Source organism: Ambystoma mexicanum, chromosome 10 (genome assembly GCF_040938575.1).
Source record: "Ambystoma mexicanum isolate Mex_15411 chromosome 10, UKY_AmexF1_1, whole genome shotgun sequence".
Classification (NCBI taxonomy): Eukaryota; Metazoa; Chordata; class Amphibia; order Caudata; family Ambystomatidae; genus Ambystoma; species Ambystoma mexicanum.
In genome coordinates this window covers 1,652,359,048-1,652,379,645 of record NC_090932.1, presented here as the reverse complement: position 1 = coordinate 1,652,379,645, position 20,598 = coordinate 1,652,359,048, and the positions used below count along the sequence as shown (strand labels likewise).

The following is a 20,598-nucleotide window of genomic DNA, read 5'->3' as shown; positions in this document are numbered from 1 at the left end:
GCAGGTATAGCACACATTCTTCCTGGAAGAAGAACCATTGGCGTTGACAAGATGGGTTTTACTGACATGATGGTAGCAAACATGGCCACCAAAAGCTGAAGGTTCTTGAACTCTCGATGCCCTTGTTGTAGGCCCAAGTTTTGCCTTAAGTTTGAGTTTGGTCTCCTTCCGGTGTCTTCTCTTGAAATCTGCAAGACAAGAAAGTCTCTGCTCCACTTTTTATGCCACGGTTACCACTCCCTCTAGGGAAGGATTATCCATGCTGCATAATTCATTGTTTACTTTGCCTCTGGCGCACCCTGCTCTGATCCGTCCCGAGGCTCATCGGAGTAGGTCCTAAACTCACAAATTAGCATCAATTGTCTACGTGCCACAATGTAATCTCCTGCCTTCTTGCGTACTTCTTGAATTCTGCTGTTGAAATATGAAGTTCCACCATGGTCTGGTGTTGTGCATTCTCTTCTGAATACCTCTGTCTCTTAACCCATCGTGTATAACCTTTCTTTAGTTTCCTGACAATCTCAACTTTTTTCACATGGACATTACTGCTATATTAAGACTGGTGGCGTATCTTTAAAATTCAATTGGGCCCCCACACAACTTCAGCCAGCCTGCCCTGCACCTAGTGACGCAACATAACATTCACAAACTTAACTCCACTAGAACATACAAACAATGCATTATTTATCATTCATTCAGATACATTCATTCTTGGAGTTTAAAACATGCCCATCGTTTAACGTTTTCAAAAACACTATCAGAAGAAAAAATCCTCTCTGGGCTTTGTGTGTGTGTTGTTTTTATGAAAGGAAAATGCCATTCATCCTGTGCAATTTGTGTGGTTATTATCAAATGTGCATATTTCACCTTGATATGCTAATTTCTGGCGACGTCACATCCCATTGCATTTTATGATGAGTCCCCCCACTTAAATTTTTAGGACTTGACCCCTGGTTCTAATTCCATGTCAGAGACTCACTTAAACCATTTCATATGCACGATCGGTTCCATCTGAAAGACATCAAACGACACCAGCAAACTATAAAAGATGTGTTAATTTCCAAATCAGTTCAAGTGAACACAATAAAGTTCCCTTTAAAAGATGTGTTCATGACCTCCATGTCTACTATCTTAACATGGTGGAAGGGAGAGGTTTGCTTTATCTCCGTTGTCAGATGTTTTATCAGCGTGTGAAAATAAAGCTGCAGTGATAGTCTTGTAGCTTAACATGTTCTAATAATAAGTGTTTTTATGTTTGCAGGTTGATGCAGCTTATGTATTTTGCAAGTAAACTCTATAAGACAGAGTTATTGTAGGCTTTGAAATCCAAACCGTACACATTTGTACCAAGTAAAGCCTGGAATGTGTGTGGTCAAGTGCTTAAACTGCATAAATCCCTGCTTCATTGTTTAGCCAAAATGTGTGATCCTGGGCAAATAATTCAATCTCACTCTGATTTACCTGCACACGTTGGAGTCCTTAATAAGTGATTAAAATCACACTATATGAAAAAAGATGAATGATTTTGGGAACAAAATGGTGTACCGTCATGCTCATCTGTTAGTGGCCCCCAAAACTGTCACCTACAGTTGCATTATTGTTGCATTGATCCTGCCTTAGTCATATGTCACTTGATTAAACCAGCAGATATATAGTGCCAGATTCTCTAAAAGAAATGTGGCGCAAGTGAAGAGCATCTCCTCACTTGCACCCAAAAAAAGAGGACGCCCAATTCACAAAGGGCTTCTGTACGAGTGCATCTTAGAGGCGCTCATTGAGATTACCAGTTTCCCCTTTGCGCATTTCTGCATATAAGAAGGCATTTCAGAGCAAAAGCGCATCCCAAATTCACAAACGCGAAGCACTTATAAATGTCCTGAGATGCGAGGCACCCCCCTGAACCTTTTAAACAGGTGCAGGAGGCGGCGCAAATCATGGCAGAGCCGTTTCTGACCCCGGCATGATTTGTTTTTGAAGTGTGACAGCTGCGGGTTAAACAATGCTAAACAATTGTTGTTACATGCATGCAAATCATATTTTGAACATAAAATGTAGGCCCTTGCAGAAGTGTGTGGTTGGGATACTTTTGGGTTCGTTTCTAACTCCGTTTGGGCTATAGATGGCTTTCCTTTTCTGCAGGGTGGCCGACTTTACAAAAGGGTGTCACTTGACACTTTAGACATAGTAGCACATCAAAAGCAGCCTGCAGTGCACAGAGTATCATATGGTGTAATTCACGCCTCCTTCCCTGCCATACACGTTTTGGGTAAATTAGTGGCAGATGGCATTTTAACACACAGCACAAAAAAATGTAGGACTATTATCGATGCAGGACACTCATCTGTTAGAGCTCTGTCCAGGCCTAGCGGGCCAAAATACATGCAAAAATCCTAATTTGATACTTAGAGGCACTATGGGAAGACACTTTAAGTTTCCATGAGTACACTGAGTGACAAATAACTTTGCGCTGTGAAATACATACATGACACTATTCTCATATATGAAGCAATTCTATAGTCATAAAACCATGAGTGAGTTTCATTTGTAGCTTATAATAACATAATAATATAGTTACATAAGCTATGAACTGAATCACTTACAGGGACTACAGATAAGACACAGTAAGATTAAATGATTTGCCCAGTATCACACACTTTGGTTTGTGTGTCAAAACAGGATGTGGGCAATTTAAGCAGCTAACCACATATTTTCCAGGTTTAGTGGATATACATATTTATTAAAGCTTTGTTCAAATAAATGCCTTGAACATAATGCACTCAACATAATAAACTAGAATGTCACAGCAAACTAAACACTATATAAATTGTCATATAAACAATTTGAGCAAAAAGAGCATGTCTTCAGCTTTATTTTCCCCATCCTGCATGAGAGCATGCAAAGTAATGTGAGACTAAAAAATCTCACTTGGGTTTTTAAACCAGTCTTATTCCACACAGCGTAATTCATTATGCACCATTTCCATTTTTCATAACCCGTATCCACATTTCCGTGTTATGGTGCTGTGCTGACCCTGGGGAGCGCCGTTCTGCTGCCCAGTGCTCCACTCACGTGTGAACTCAGAGCTAAAAGGGCTTTGAACAGGCATGGGCAGAGAAAGTTTTGGACTTTTGGCGTCCCGCAGAGGGTGTGTGCGTAGCACGGGACAACACCCATCAATACCCTACTTTTCTGGCAACCCTGGTTGTCTTGCTTCCAAGCCAAATGCATTTCCCATGATCTATACTCCCTAAGATATAACCCTAAGTGCTGTTTAAACTTAAACCATGCTGGCACTCTGAGGTGCTCAGTGTGGATTGTGGCTTGTGTTGTGGGTAGCCTGCCATGGACATCTGGCAGGCCCCCATAGTGCTATACACATCAGCACACGATAGGCCCGGCGCCTGTGGGGGTTGGGACCTGCGCTGGACATCCGGCAGGCACCATGATGCTATATGACATCAGCACCATCGGGGTGGGGGAGAGCGTGCCATGCCCCTAACTATGCGGACCTCTGCCACTGTGCTGGCACGAGGGTCCCACGGCATCAGGGCATGCAGGCTGGTGCCCGCACGTGTAGGCCAGCAGGCCTACATAAAAGGAGACACAGACTCAGTAGTTCCATTTTGGGAGTCTGCAGCCGTTCTGTCTCACGTGCCTGCAAGGGCTCCTTTTATTAACTTGGGGCATGACACAGTCATGGACCATCCCTACATGCCAACATTGCAATGCACCTGGAGGGGGAGATTTCCCCAGGGAAAGTTGGAGACATGTATTTTCCCATAGGAATGCATTGGGGCTATGGTTATTTTAGGTAGGAGATTGTGAAAAATAGCAATATTTTTCACTGAAAAATCGTGAGTCTCCCGTCTAAATCGGGAGAGTTGGCATGTATGGACCATTTTAAAAGGGCAATGTACATGGGAGGGAGACATAACATTTAAAGCGACAACACACGTGAGAGGTTCCCACCACCACAGCTTGGTATAACACCACAATTGAAAAATACTGGACATTGAGTCTGTTTCAAGCAAAGAATGCTTTAGAACTTCTCAAATAACATTTTCATTTAAATGAAATAAAACCTACAATTCTCATGCTAAATGCTATTATAAGAAAATGTTAAACAATTCATAGCCAAACACAGACAGGTGCGTGATCTGTGTTTTCCTTAAAATGTCATTGGTATATTTAAAGTGCATGTTCTTAAATGTGTTCGGGAAAGAGACAACTTTTACCGGCGGCTTCTACTATGGAAGCAAACGTGAGCCGAGTTTCGTTTATGGTTGGTCATTAAAAACAGACCTTAGGGTTTATTGAAACCTTTGAACTTCCTTTCTGTGAGGAATAGCAATGCATAGACTGGAAGTAGACCTCTCAAGGTGGCAGCCACGCTCGGCCTTGGCGATTGTCCCTCTTTTGTGTTTATCGTTATACCTTTGCTGAGTTGTCCGCTCCGTTCAGTGGGAGGTTCTGGTTTTCGGCCTGTTTCGGGGCACAGTTGGGCTTCTTTCCTCGAGTGGTCCAGATTCCAGAATCCAGCACTAGCGCCTAGAAGCGATGGCCGGGGTGATGGAGCCGGCTGGTCTGGGTCCAGAAGGAGCCAAGGAGCGGAGCGTCAAACGTGAGCTCCCCTGGGGAAGGCAGGGGCGGTGCTGAGTTGCATTTGTATTTAAAGCACTTCCTTCCTATTCTAAAGTTCACTGCGCTAGTGCTGCTCCCTGTGCCAAGCACAGTTCCCAGCAGTAGTGCAGGGCTTTGCACTACTGCCTTTTGCTAGTTGCAGTTCCAGGGACAGCTCTACTAGGGCAGTCCCCACCCTATGTGCTAGAGCAGGGGTCTGCAAGATGTTTTAGAATACTACTCCCATCAGCCCTAACCAGCAGAGTCAATGGTGAAAGCGTCTGGGAGTCCTTGTCCAAAACAACTGGAGAGCCGCATGTTGCAGACCCCTGTGCTAGAGACACCCCCTGTAAGAGCTACAACTCCATGTACTAATGGGAAAACTCCATGTACTAATGGGAAAACACCATGTACTAATGGCAGGTGCATTCCTCTCTACTAATGGCCGTTGTCTGCAGTTTGGGGAGACCCAGGGCCGGCCTTAGAAGTTGCAGCACCAGGGCAGAAGATGAAAAAGTTGGCGCCCCTTGTCATGCGGCTGGGGGGAGCGCCACATTTTTCAATAGGCATGGCAGGCGCCCTATTGTTAATAAATGTGCTCAGCTCCCAAGTGCGGATTGCATTTAATGTCAATAGGGTGCCTGCTCCCACAACGCTAGGTCGGGAGAGACCTTGAAAGACTCCCCTGAGCTGGCGTAGCAGGGTTCTAATTGCAGGACGCCCCTGGCGGCTGCCCGGCCCACCCAGCCCTTAGGCTGTCTCTGGGCAGGCCCTTATAGTAGAAGCAACCGTACCTTTCTGATCTAGATGGTAGCTCCATACAGCGCTGGCTCAAGACACGCTCAGAGGTTGCGGCTGCACAACGGCGCCCCCCAGTGACACACATAAAGGGGGCATTGCCTCCAGCTCACTGTCATGCAAACCTAAGTATCGGTCCGATACTCGTTTGCATGACAGTGAGGCATTGTGCCCTGTATTTGGTATTGGTGCAGTGCCAGTGCCTAATAAAGAATCACCCGCGCCTGGCGCAGCCCTAAACACACAATTCAAGAACAGCAGGGGGCTCCGCTACGGTGCTTTTTTTCATGTCAATTAGTGAACGAAGGGTCCCTCAGGTTCACTTATTGACACAAACACAGCAACTGAGCCTTCTGCTGTTCTTGTATTCTGTGTTTAAGGGCAGCACCCGGCGAGGGACAGGGAGAAAAGGTTGTTCAGTGCGCCTCCGCCCCGGGGGTGCACAGAAACATCTTGCACAGTGTGCTGGCAGACCTGGTGCCGGCACTGGCTCCATACACAGTGGATAGCGCCATATTATTATTAAGCTGCCAGTTCAAAGTTAGGATATGTGTGTACGCAAGGCAGCTCCCTTAAGTGACTGGAGCTCCCTGGGCTGAGGACAGCACACTGCACTAAAGAGCATTCCCTGCATTGGTGACACCCCCTTACACTTAAGCATCTTCCGCTACCAAATGTAGCGCTCTATTGTAATGAAAAGTGGTCTTTTAGGCGCTTTTTGCCATCTTTGTTGGCCTTGCTGCAAGTGGCTCTGTGAGAAGAGAGAGAGGGGTGGATATGAAACCTGTGGAGTGATCGTGGCAGGAGGGGTGATCGTGGCAGGTCAGAAGTACCCGAGACCCGAGTATCGTTATGCTTCAGTGGGATTGGCGGAGACACTTGGGAATATGTTATCCGAAGCGGAAAGGCAAAGATCTGATAAACTACAGCACTTTGGGTCTAGTTAGCTGCTGATGTGGAGGTATGTTGTAGGGCTAGACATAAGGTTAGTTAAAGCCCGATTTATGTTGAAGCGGAAATGACTAGGCCTGCGGTAGCAATGTGTTGGGGCTTTGTATGTGTGGCATAAGTTGGTATAGGATTTTAGGAGGGAGTTGATTAGTCTGGGAGAAGTGGGCAGTAGAGAAACAAGGGGTAGAAGTGGTGGGGGAACGAAGAGTTGGGTGTTTTCTGGTGCCAAGGTAATAGGTGCCATGCAGGAAGATAATTATGACGGCGTAAGAACATTTTGTAACCCCATGCAAGGCATCGAATAAGCAGTGTTGCATGTAGATTTGCTAATTAAATGGACACTTGTGTAGCACAGCTTGCTATTTAAATTACCCAGTTCAGTGAAAGCACAGCTCACCTACATTTCTCTACTTCCCTCAGGGATCTCTCTTCCCTCTTTTCCCTGTTCACTGCAAGTTCAAAGGGGCTAATGGAGAGAGAGTGCAACAGTAATAATCTCCTCCACTCTTAAAAGTCCAGAGCGGCTACCGGGGTTCTGGGATGGCAAGGAGTGATAACTTTGAGTGCCTCCCTATGTGGTAATAAAGATCTCCCCGAAATTCGTAAGCTGAGCTTGGCTAGGAAATGGACACTCGCTTGCATTTGTTTGCTGAACAATGTATTTTTGAGAAACGTTTAATGTCTTTTGAATTGCACCAACAACTGTTTTCGCTATGAACATATGATTGTTTCTTGTATACAGTTCAAACCTGCTATGATCATGCAATTTCAGGGTGGGTATGATCTCGCGGCACAGTCCCTGATAGAGGCCAACGTCAACAACGAGCTGATACCTAAGAGGGGGGCTACCTCATCACTCTTATCAGATTATCCTAAACTTCCAGTCTTATTCCTTCTCAAAACTTAAGAAGAAATGGGAAGAAGATATGGGTACACTGGAACTGGAAGAGTGGCAGGAAGTCTTGATTTCCCTGCATGAGATAGCTATCCCTGCTCGACTTAGGCTAGACCAATTGAAAAATCTTCACAGGGTTTACTATGCACTTGATTTCCTCTTTAAATGAGGTCGAGCTACAACTTTTTGATCATAGCTGTTTATTTGTGTCCATTCATGCAGTTAACCTTTACATTTTACAGACACTACTCTCACTAATCTCCCACTTCAGCAGTCCACAAAAATGCTGTATTGTTGCTTGTTTTATGTCTTGAGTACCGATAACTTTGGGTGACATTAAAAATATCAGTACACTATTGCTAATCAAATGTTTGTTTGCTAATCAAGACATTTGTAAGTAGCCAACTCTGCTAATTAATTTTTGAAAACTAATTTATGCCTTGACATGCATATCAAGGCATGAAAGTCCTCACAAAGCATTACAAGCCATACCAACATTTGAAAGTGCCTTGCAAAACAACCTGGTATCCTCCCCATGCTCCTACTACTGCACTTTTGCAGACAGGTCTTATTTCTCAAATTGCCACTGTCAAACCCTCTGTTTCTATTACTCCTAACAGAAACATTGGGCACTGGCAGGTGAGGAAAGGGGGCAGTATGGAAACCTCACTGATTCCCTCACGTTAGGTTCTACGGGTTGTTGGAGGTAAGAACCTTTGGTTCAGAGAAAGGATATTCCTGTAACTGGTATTCGTAGGTCCAGGGTTCAACAACCCGCAGCAAGAAATGTTTCTAAAGCCTGCCAATGTGTAAAGTTGGAAGAGAACCTGGATTCAACTGGAACATTGGTCTCATTGGAGATAGCTGACTCCTGCCTGGGGGAAGATTCTTTGATAAAGGCAGTTGGAGGCCAGGGTGCATGTGCGTTTGAGGAGGTTGGTGCCCTAGTAGGGCGTGACCAGTAATACAGCACAGCTCACACAAGTCCGCTGCATCCAAGGTGGTGCAGTACATGCCTCCTATGGTGCAGTACACACCTCCTATCCCTTGTGGACAATGCTTGGGGGCTGCCTTAGCTACTAGACAGGTGTCCTCAGGTTTACCACCACCACCTTCTGCAGTGCCAGTGCAGCTACCTTTGTTTCCACATATATTTCAATCTACAAACACTGGTTGCCCCGTGATGGACCCGCTGGAAGGCTGGAGACAGTTTTGAGGTCTGTTTTAGGCGTGAAAGACATTAAGATTTTTTCCAGTCTGTATTTAGTCTGACTGTATGTATTGTGGAAGTTGTAATCTATGTATTGGGTTCAACAATCCATACATCAAAGCTTGTGTCATTCAGTGTAGAGAGAGATTGGCTAGTCTGGGTATTGACATTTTTTTGGGACTCTCCAGCAAAGATTTGTCATTGTCATGACACCTGGTATGACATTATTGTTCCAGTTTTAGAGTGCTGGGGGAAAGACAAGGCAAGGGAGGCTGTTATGAATCACAATATGCCCCCTCCCATCTGAAGGTGCTTCGTATGCTGGTATGCAGTCAGCTAACCCTGTGAGAACTGCTATGCTGATCTCTCAGAGAGCCAAAGATCCTGTGTATAGTTGCCCCTTAGTGTGCAGGCAGAGTTGCCTCTAGGGGTGGCAGTTGGGAATGGGAAATGTAATTTCAAATTAATCTCATGCAATGTGGTGGAGTTAAATGGAAAGTTATTGATGACGAATGGGTTAAATACATTATTGGCCATGATATGGCACAGGAGAACATAAAAAGTACATTACAAGTACACAAATAATCAACAAAAGCTATCAAAAATTGACTACTATAAATGTAGAACGACCCCTTTGCATTATCTTGGGGATGTATACAAATATGAATGCTGCATTGGTTGGCTGGTTCTACTGTGTTTTGGTTAAACCCTGTGTTTTATTAGGTTGTCGACACAACTGTGTTTCAGCCTGTATAGCAGTTGAAAGGTACTCTTGGTACATCGGCCTTCATCAGGACATGAGATTGTAATGTTGTCTCATTCAATAGAATATCGTGTGGTCAAAGACCAAAAAAATTGATAAGGATCTATGAATTAAGGGCTCTTTATCCAGGACACATTCAAAAAACACTCAAGCTTGTTAATTTCTTTAGAAACCCTGTGAAGGGCACTTACGTGTATCGTAATATTGTGCACATCAAAGAAGAGTTCAGGATGTCAATACATGGGATCTGTAACACACATATGACAATTTCAGTATTAACTCTGGCCTTGTAAAAATGCAAAAGGCATAGGAGGGATGGTTTAATTGCCTGAGAGGACAGGTAAGTCTATCTTGGACCGTCCAAAAGAAACAGTGCCAATATAGGAATTGTATTAATAGTGCCGAACCTACACAGTTGAGAAGGCCTGAGTTTAGGCCACTGTTTTCCAGGTGCCGGCTCCCTTTAATCAAAAAGGGGGAGGTTTAAGGTTGACACCTACACAGTACAGGTGCCAAGACCCCCAGTAGGGTGATAGGATGTTGTCAAATCCCGATAGTGATTAGTAACATCCCGATGGTGATTAGTAACATCAGACATAGCCGTGAGCATGGTGACATAGGGCATGTCCTCTTGCACTTTATAGGACCCCCTATAAATAGAGAGACCCAGTGAAGGTAAAAGTGCCCGGGCTAGGGGCGCAAGAGCTGAACTGAAATGCGGTTCGGGGTGAGGACTCGCTACATGTGGAGCGCATCGTATGGGCCAACGGAATAGGCATGCGTGTGTAGCGGTTACTGCATGCAGGGATCCACCCTGTGACCGTGTACCCGTTGGCAATGGTGGGCATCTAAGCATTATGGGGTGCCTAGCTATGTGGTGTGTGGGCTAAAAAGAGTGTAATACCTGTGATAGTTCAGTAGGCCGTCCGGTGGCAGCACAGTTCTCAACTTGATATTGAAGTGAAGCACGCCACGTGGCAGATTATGTTTATGAGGTTGCCATGGTAACCCGCCACCACATCTAGGGGTGCGATTTAAAAGGTACAACTAACCAATTAGGCTGCCATGAAGGAGTGGAGGGCTGCTTAACGCTCATCAGGATCTTCCCCAACTGGTCTTTAGAAAAAGTGGAGGTGGCAAATGAGTTTGCTGTTGCCATTGTTTTGAAATCTATTTTTTGTCCAAAGGGTTTGCTGATGGTGAACGTATGTTTGTCTCCAAGCAATTCCTCCCAAGGGGATGTTCGTTGGAGGAAAGCATTGGGGGAGCTCCTGGAGCAAGAGGTCTATTCCAACATAATTATTGTTGGAGACTTCACCGCAAAATTTGGGCTGTTGCGGTGCGAATAGGCTGATAGCTGCCTGTTGGAAGAACAGCTTGGGATCCCCTCTAGATGCCAGCTAAACACCCAAAGAGATGGGTGAGGAGTTGGGTCATTTTATGAAGGAATGCCATGTAGTGGAATTGAATGGGAGGTGTGTTGGGGATCGTCTGCCCAGGCCTACTTTCCAACAGGCTAGGAGTTCTATAATCGACTACTGCGTGATCGATAGTTACTTTTCCCCCTGGATTACCAGCTTTGGGGTGGCCGCTTGTATGGGTAGTGACCACTTCCCCCTTGTTGTAGCTTTTAGGTTTCCCAGCCAGACCCCTGACCAGGGGGTTGAAAGCAGTACTTGGCTGCCGGAGTGTTCTTATCGTTTAAATCAAGAGCATTGAGATACGATTTTGGTTTCAGCCAAATTGAAGGAAATCTTGTCTGTGTACAGTAACACCCTAGCGGCTGCAACTGAGATTATCAGACGGTACGAAGAGTTAATTGAGACAATATCCTGTGAAAGTAAGAGTTTGTACCAGAGCAGAAAGCAGACTGATAGGCCAGGGGCAAGGGTGTGTCTGGAATGACCAGGAATGCAGGTCGTTTAAATGGGTAATCAACTGGGTGGCGCGGGATGTGGTTTTGAATGCCGGCAATCCTGTGCCCTTAAGATCGATAATATAGTAAGTTGTTGAAAAGGAAGAGGAGAGAGCACATTTTGAAGCAATCGGAGCAATTTAAGCCTGCGGTGGTGACTAAAGCTTGCAAACTCTTTTTGAGCCTAGTCAGCTGGGGTTTTGATAGGTTTATAGTGATTGCATCGAAAATAAAGGGTCGACACCAAACCATTGAATACAAAGCATTTAATGCCAAAGCATCGACAGGCTATCTTTTACATGTAAAAGTGCCTTTCCATCAAAAGCAGTCCATCGAAAATATAAATGGACTGGTTTCAATAGAAATGCACTTTTACATGTAAAAGATAACATTTCAATTACTTTTTCTGTAACTTTAAAACGTTACCTGGAACTGTCCAGTGCTGAAATTTCGACACTGGCCAGCTCCTTGTAACGTTTTAATTTTAATTTTGTATATTGCGGGGTGGGTTTACCCCCAGCCCCACCCAACCCCCACGCCCACCCCCAACCCTAACCCTAATATAACCCTTAATCAAACCCTAGCCCCAACCCTAACCCTGTCCCCAACCATAACCCTAACCCTAATGTAACCCTTAATCCAACCCCAGGCCCAACCCTAACCCCAACCCTACTCCCAACCCTAACCCTAATGTAACCCTTAATCTAACCCTAGCCACAACCCTAACCCCTAACCCAGATGTAACCCTTAATCTAAACCTAGCCCCAACCCTAACCCTGATCTAACCCCTAATCTTAACATTACATTTCGATGGATCCATCAAATTTTATGCAATGAAATGGCCATTCTATGGAATGGTATTTCGATGGATAAAATTTGATGGTTTGGTATTAGATGGTTTGCCATTCGATGGAATGACCAGACACCGTTTTGATAATCAGAAGAAATCTGACCCATGCCATATCTCAGCTGATAGGTGGGTTTCCCACTTTTCCACCATCTTGTTTGATGCTGGTGTAGCGGGAGAACCCATCATGGTCGAGCAGGGAATGCGGGAGGACCCATTGGTTTTACTTGGGAGGAGATTTTGGTTTGTGTGAAGGTTCTCCCAGTGGGGAAGGCATCCGGATCAGATGGTTTACGGTCAGACTATTTAAAGTGGGTTCCTATCTGGTGGGCCAATATGTTAGTAGAACCTTTTAATGCAATCTCCAGTTCCAGGGTTATGCCTCTTTTGTGGAAGAAAGCCACAATTGTCCCTATATTTAAGAAGGGTTTGATTAATGACCGCCGCTGTAATCGCCCAATCTCACTCTTAGATATTCCTAGCAAAATATTTAACAATTGTTTTAAGAGTAGAGTGGAAGACTGGGCAAAATATAATATTGTTGCATCCTCCCCAAGCAGGGTTTCGGCACATTTTCAAACATGGGCCACTGTCTAGTATTAAATGTTGTATTTGAGAAATATTGTTTAATCAGGGTGGGAGACTATATGTGGCCTTCTTGGACCTGGAGAATGCCTCTGACACAATTAATAAGGGGGCCCTGTGGCAGCAATGAAAGGACATGAATGTCCCGCCTAATCTTCTGCACTTGATTTTAAGCTGTTACTCGAACACAGTAGCAACAGCGAGGGCCAGTAACAAGGGCAGACTATTGAGGACTTCCCCACAAATCGAGGCATTAAACAGAGCCGCTTTTTGGCCCCGCTTTTATTTATTCCTTCCCTAGCAGATTTTAACCCTCTTGACTGGAGAGCAAAAATAAATCTGCCATCGCTGGGGGTGACGCCGTTTATAACCCTGTTATATGCTGACGACGCAGCTCCGATTGACGAGACACTGGCAGGGCCGCAGGCCAGCCCAGATAACGCTGCTGAATACTTTAAGGCTAATAAGTTACATTTGTACAGGGATACAACTCAGATGGTCATTTTTGGCAATGAAAGGAAAAATGTCAACCATTCCTGGACCCTTAATGGGGAATAAATTTAGGTTGCAAATTCGTTCTTTTACCTGGGGTTGACTTTTGAGAGTAATGGGAAATGGGGGAAGCACTTGGAGGTGGCTTTCATGAAAGCTAGGATCAGGCGGAATGGTTTAAGATTCCACCCCAGGTTTGGTGGGCGGGTGCTTGGTAAAGCCTTAGAAGTATATAATATTAAGGTTGAGACAGTGCTACTGTATGGTAGCGAATTATGGGGGGGGGGGTACCAAGTGCGACAAGCTGGAGGTTATTCAAAATGGGATTATGAATCGGCTGACTGGTCTCCCGTTGGGAACACCCAACTATGCTCTTTGTTTGGAGCTGGGGGCCTGTAAGTTTGCATCACAGGCGGAGCTGGAGGTCTCTAAGTTTGCATCGTAGGCTAAAATTAGATTTGCTGTTTTCTTTTTGAAGGTACTGCAGGCAGAACCCAGAAACCCAAACATACAGTATATTTTGGCAGAAATGGTAAAAGCAACTCCTTACCCGAAGTGTAGGTGGTTCTATGAAGGACTTAAGTTAGAGAGGCAGGGTGGGAATGAGTCCGTGAATATGGTGAGAGTTTCAAGAAAAATTCCATCAAAAGGGGGGTATTAAGCAAGGAACAGGCTGAGGACTGGAGTGTGGCACATGCTTCGGGTTCTTTGAGCCTGTTCTCTTTGAGATGCTGCCTGGAGCCAGGGGGTGTTATGAGTACTATTCCCTCTCCCAGCTGCAGGCGTCTAATTTTAATGATGAGCTTAAATATGCTGCCCTTGAAAGCCTGTACTAACCGGGGGAAGGGAGATCTGGTGAAATGCTGAATGTGTGGGCAAGGGAGGACCTCTGTCATTTCTTGCTAATTTGTAATTGGTATCAGTACTTGCAAAGGGATTTGTTGAGGCCCTTTTTTTCTGGAAAATAATATTTGTGACTGTAAAGGGGCCTTATATTGCATCTGGAATTGTATGGACATGGATTTTATTTTTAGTGTTTGTAATTATGTGAGATTGGCTCTGATTCGACAGGCAAGAAAGCTGTGAATTTAGTATTTTTAACCAGGGTTGGCAGGGTGGAGCACTGTGCTTGGGGTTCGGATGTTGCAGAGGGTCATTTTTAACTTTGGGCTCTGAAAGTGTTATTCATTTTTTTAATATATGTTTTAACCATGTCACCATTTGTGTTTTTAATGTTTGTAAATTGTTAATCGAGAAATCTGAGCAACAAGGGAAATTATTGGGAATAGGGGAATTATAATTGTGCACAGATCCGCTCCCCCCAATTCTCACCCCCCGGCCATGGGACCTCATGCACCCTACTCATGCACTATGATGGCAGTAGTGCTGTGAGTGCACCCCGCACCCGCACCCACGGGTATCAGACCAACAGGGGGAGAGGAGGTGGGTTGGTGCAGAAGACATGAAGGGACGCTGGAAAACCCGGAGACTCCTCGCTCTTCCACGAGACCCGGAGAAGAGCGTGAAAGCCCTGAGTCTCCGGGCTAAACTCAGAGGCTAGGCAGGTATGGTGCAAACATCTTTTAATCAGTCCAGAATAAATTACTCTTGAATTAAACGAGGATGGTGAGCGGATTACTTGCTTTGTGGAGCAGAAAGAGGCAGGTGTTGTATGTGAACCCATGGTGCAGAGCGGGTCGATATCCTCTGCACAGGGTGAATTATGCTCAGGTACCCCGTCAATGTTAACAGAATTGTTGTCTACTAATGGTTCCTGCACGACCTGGGACTAATGAGGGTCCTTCTCCCTTACATCACACGCTCGGGGACACAGATGAAAGGATAACACTATCCGCTCTAACTTTTCAGCATTAAATTCGGTACGAAGTGCATTTGTGGTACTTCATGATAAACACCCGAGATCAAGTAAGTGCTCACACTATTTCACTAAGGGAAATCAACTACAATCTCGAAATGTTGAATTGTCCAACTAAGGGAACATTATACACAAAAGTTGCGAGCACAGACCCTGTGGTGAAGAGCGGGGAATTCAAGCTCTTGCCAGGTTGACCAATCTGTAGATGCGGATAAAATAAAGGCTAACTCTGATGAGGAAACTGGTGGTATCAGCGGGAAAGGAGTAAAATCAGTGATTCAGGGAGTGCTTGATAAGAAATCAAAACATAAAAAATAAAAAGCGCAAGAGGAATTCACACACTTTTCTTCGTTCCCTGAACTCTACAGAAGCTGCTGATGATGAAGCTAGGGGAAGAGCCGAGACTAAATGTATTGATTATGAAGTTTCACAACATGTCCAAACTACTCCACCATTCACTCATAATGCGGAAAAGGAGGTTCTGCATCACCAAAGAAGCCACCTAATAGCAACTGATCACGGAAGGTCCGATGGGACACTGCTAGATAAGTTAGTTATCTATCAGTGTGACCAAATGACGCAAACTATACCATGAATGCGACAGAAGCTACTTGCCAATTGGTTATGGGTTCTAAAGTACAGTCTTGCTCGGCCCCGAGGCCGACTTCAAAAGGATTTAACCTTGCAAATAATGCCTCAGTTATGACAAGTAAAACAATGCTGCCACGCGACTGTCTGCTATTGGGAAAGGAAGGCCTCTGTTTGGGCCACCCCTTTATGGCCGGTTGGGAACACGCCTTTTTGTGCAAATTGAATGCTCCAATGCAGCGCTCCTGGGACCTCGGTAAATCGTACTCTGGTATAAAATCACAGCGGAGGAGGGTCTTGGGTAGTAACCTTATTTCTACGGATCTAATTTTAGTATGTGTTCTTTCTGATTACCAGATGGTATTGAACCGTTCCAACATATTGGCCTTATTTAGCGAAATTCTGAAGGATATTAAGCTGGTTGATTCTTTGTAGATGGAAGAACTGACATTGTTGCTATTAAGATTACCTCCAAAGCGGATTACACAATGTCATTAGAGGAAGCTGAGGCTTTGAGAACGATGGGTTATGATTTACGCCCAAGTACTGTACAGAAATCATCAATGATTATTCATGCAAATCCTTACAATGGTTGCGATAGGACTTTTGTTGGTCAAAGGAACTGAGTTGAAAAGCTCTTGTACCTTGGGTAATAATACCAGAAATGTATGTTTTACAGAATCCCCTAGTCCACAGTTATCAGCATCTGAGGACTGGTCGTGGTTGCCAGCTACCCTATCCCTGCATAATGAACTGAAAGTGTGGGAGGAATTGCCATTTAGCAGAAGACGCCCTTAGGACGCATAAGAGAAAGGATAACCTTCATGTCGTGTACTGCAAGAGGATTTAATAAATTGATGGCAAATAAAAGCTTTGTCGGGACATTAACAGCATAGGATTAAGAAAACTGTACACACAAAAAAGCAGATTGTATGGGATGGTTAGCAGGTATTCCAGCAAGACGCCTCCCACATCAATGGAGTTTGACCCTCTGGAGGTCTCTTGATGGCCATCAACAATCATTTTGGTCATAGCAGTGAACTCTTTTCATGTAGTACGAAGGGAATACTAGCTGTGAAATCTAGCCTCTGCTACGGGGATCAAATGTGTAAATGTCTATTGGTTAGCATCAATTGGCCTCCTTCTCACGTGGAACTCGAGGATTTTTTCCTAGCTCTTGAGAATCTCCTGGTTCACATAAGGTTTATACACCAGATGGCTCTGTGGTCTTAGCAGGTGATTGAAATTTGCACTGTATGTATCCCCAATTTTGTGAAAATGCTTTCCTAAATAATGAGAGGAGATATTTTAATAGACAAAGCAATGGACACAGGTTTGTAATGGGGCCTAATTGTTCTGAACGGGAATGTCAAGGGTGACATCCAGAGTAAGACTACACGGCATAGAGAGGACTCTGTTTCTTGGATTGATTAGATCTGCTTCTCCGAGTCTCTCTTTTCTAGGTGTGAACATTTGAATGGAATGACCATTGCATGCTGATTGCTACCCTTCAACATTTTGATAGGATGGGGTTCACTAATTCATGCAAACATTTGGTGGTGGATGGGTAAAACAATCTGTGTTATTTGGAAACCCAAACTGATTGACACCTTTAATGCGAACATGATTAGATTTATGAAAAGGACTAAAGTAATGCAAAAGATGGCAGTTTTTAAACCAGATATTTTCTCATCCTTCATTGCAAATGAAGACCTTGAAGCTGCTAGGAATGCACCGAAGAAAGGACATGGATCTCGTAATCATGCCTTTGACGCCCTCCTTCAAACCAAGTAAAAGGAAATGCGTAGAGAGGTTTAAAGAATGAACTCCTTGAAAATAAATATATGGGTGAAGGTGGAAATAATTTGAATGCAGAAGCAACAGTATAAAAATTGGGTAAAAGCGCAGTGCTACTTAATTTAGCAGAGAGATGGAGAATGCATGTTGAAGGCCATTCAGAAGAATAATGCTAAGAATTTCTGGCCCTTTGCCTACAATAAGGGGGACTTTCAAATAGATAGGCAAATTAACCCAATTCCGGAGAATATATGGCTAAAGTTCTGTTTGGAGCTGAATAAGTGAAACCTGATGCACTCATGTGTATCTTGGAGATGGCCAGAGGGACATGAATTTAATATATGAAAATATACTGGGAATTATCAAGAATTCATCTAATTGGTGCCCTGCAGGCGCGAATGGGTTAATTAATAGGGTATTAAAAGCAGCTCCGTAAGCTTGAGCTGTAATATTCTTAACACTGTTCAATACTATCGTAAGAACAAAAAGCTTTCTGGAAACCTGGAAAGTGGCTTTCATCATCCCTATTCACAAGAAAGGTGACCCCACCAATCCATCTAATTACAGACCCATGGCCCTCCTTGACACGGTTAGCAACATCTTTGCCTCATAAATTCTTAAGGAAATTGAAGAATGGATCGCTAAAACAGGTCAGCTATGTACGTTCCAAACTGGCTTCAGGTGAGGGCATATGACTGGACTAAACTGTCTTATCTTAAGTCCATCAGTGGAAAAGGCTTGTGGGAAAGGTGCCCCACCTTTGTACAGGGCATGTGTTGACTTAACTGCAGCGTTTGAGATGGTCGGTAGATCACGCCTGTGGTGGAGACTACAACGCTAGGCATTTTCAGAGAAACTCTTGTCCATTCTGGTAAATTTACATAAAGATCCAACTCTGTGTGAGACTAGATGTGAACAGGGCAACAAGGGAAATGCAAACAAGAAAGGGGCTTAGAGAGGGTTGTGTACTAGCCCCTTGCTTGTTTAATTTGTATTTATCCTTTCTGGAGGGACTCCACGAATCAGGTGGCTTTTGTCCTGCCGCAATTAGTATTGAAATAAATGATATGGTTACGCTAGGCGGATAACGTTATTCTCTTGGAGTGTCCCAATTGGGTTTGCAACGCCTTATTACAAGGATTGAATCCTATACTACAACAAATAATCTGACAATCCATCAAAGACGAAGATTATGTGCTTTAATAATAGACAAGCCAATAAGGTAGAGTTCTGTTGGAAATTGTGTGAAGTAACTTTTGACGTGGTGAAGAACCTGAAATATCTGGGCTTCATAATCGCCAAAGTATCACATTGAGCACTTTCTATCGGAAGGGGGAACAACTTGGAGCGCAAATGTGATGCATTGCGCGTAAATATTGCAGGTTCTCTCTTATCCCGCTTATGAGGTATTACAACCTTAAGGTAATACCAGCATGGTGTAGAAACCTCCTCCTTCTCGGAGGAATTCAACTTTGCAGAGTTAGATGGTAAGATCTGGCGTAACTGTGTCCTTATGGTGATTTTAAAATATGAGTTGGGTCTCTTTTCAATGGTTACTTGGCGGGCAATATTTTTATATCGAAATATCTTGGCCAAAGAGAACTTTTTGTATCATGTCCTATTGCGGCAGCTAGAGAAGCAAGACTCTGGCTGCTTGACAAATCTTAAAGTTAAGTGCCTGAAAAAACTAGATGGTCTAAACAGTAGTAAAGAATTGATTTCAAATGCGGGCAAAGTCAAGAAGCTGCTCTATGAAGGTGATTGGGTAAACACCTGTGACAAAAGAGGCGGGTACAAATTATAGAAGGACTTGGATGTTGAAAACAAGTGGTGTTACACTACCCTATTTGGAAAAATGCCCGGAAGGACAATATCAGAGGGTGTTTTTAAGATTAAGACTTAATCTAATACACAGCCGGGAAATGCTACACATAAGAACATGAAGTAATACTCATATTTGCAGATACTGTAATAATGATATGGAAACCTTGAGGCACATCTTTATTAATGATCAAACTTTGCAAATGTTTGGTAATTTTCTACATGAATTATATTGGATCAACATGGACGTGTTTTGGAGAAGAATTGTAAGCGGCAGCAACAGGGCTTTATTGATTGTGATGGTCATATTTTTAAAGGTTTTGAAATGTATTGAGGATTTGTAGCGAATACTGGTTTTAGGTTTGGAAACTAGGTGTTAATCTATTTTATGTAAATATTAACATTAATATGGATGTATTGAAATTATTGTATTGGGATTTCATTGTCTAATGTTTATGTATAAGGTTTATTCAAACCAATAAAATAAAGGGGGGGAAGGCATTGATTATATGCATTGAAAGCCAGGCCAGTACATGTATATCTGCTATCCTTACACACAGCAAGAGGGAAACGGTCATTGATCATATGCTGTGAATGCCAGACGCATACAAGCACCTATGCATGTATTCTACCCATACACATAGTAGGAGATCCAGGGTAAGGGGCATTGGTTATATGAAGTGAAAGCCAGACACGTACATGCAACTACGCATGTCTACTATCCGTACACACAGGAAGATACCCGGGGAAGAGGCATTGATTATATGAAGTGAAAGCCAGACACGTACAGGCAACTACGCATGTCTACTATCCGTACACACAGGAAGATGCCCGGGGAAGAGGCATTGATTAAATTCAGGTGAAAGCCAGACGCGTGCATGCAACTACGCATGTCTACTATCCATACACACAGGAAGATACCCGGGGAAGAGGCATTGATTCAATTCAGGTGAAAGCCAGACGTGTGCATGCAACTACGCATGTCTACTATCCATACACACAGGAAGATACCCGGGGAAGAGGCATTGATTAAATTCAGGTGAAAGCCAGACGCGTGCATGCAGCTACGCATGTCTACTATCCATACACACAGGAAGGTACCCGGGGAAGAGACATTGATTCAATTCAGGTGAAGCCAGACGCGTGCATGCAACTACGCATGTCTACTATGCGTACACACAGGAAGATACCCGGGGAATAGGCATTGATTAAATTCAGGTGAAAGACGCGTACATGCAACTATGCATGACTACTATCCGTATATACAGGAAGATACTCAAGGGAAGAGGCATTTATGATATGCAGGTGGAGGCTGGACTACTAAGCGCCCCTATACATGTTTTATGCACATCTTAAGCCAAAACGCAGGAAAAACATTTAGCAGTGACTTCTTGCTTGGCCAGTGTTGAACATTGATATCCATTAATGGAGTTCATAAGG

At 44.0% G+C, this 20,598-nt stretch overlaps 1 protein-coding gene across 1 annotated transcript in view; it reads left to right on the top strand.

Annotated features, from left to right (window-relative positions):
* Nucleotides 1–4,465: 4,465 nt before the first annotated feature.
* Nucleotides 4,466–20,598, top strand: part of BLOC1S2 (biogenesis of lysosomal organelles complex 1 subunit 2) — a 79,159-nt gene continuing 63,026 nt past the window's right edge. Inside the window, exon 1 of the mRNA XM_069620072.1 lies at nucleotides 4,466–4,621. Coding sequence (XP_069476173.1) covers nucleotides 4,558–4,621 — 64 coding nt within the window. The 5' untranslated portion in view covers nucleotides 4,466–4,557. The remainder of the gene's footprint in view (nucleotides 4,622–20,598) is intronic.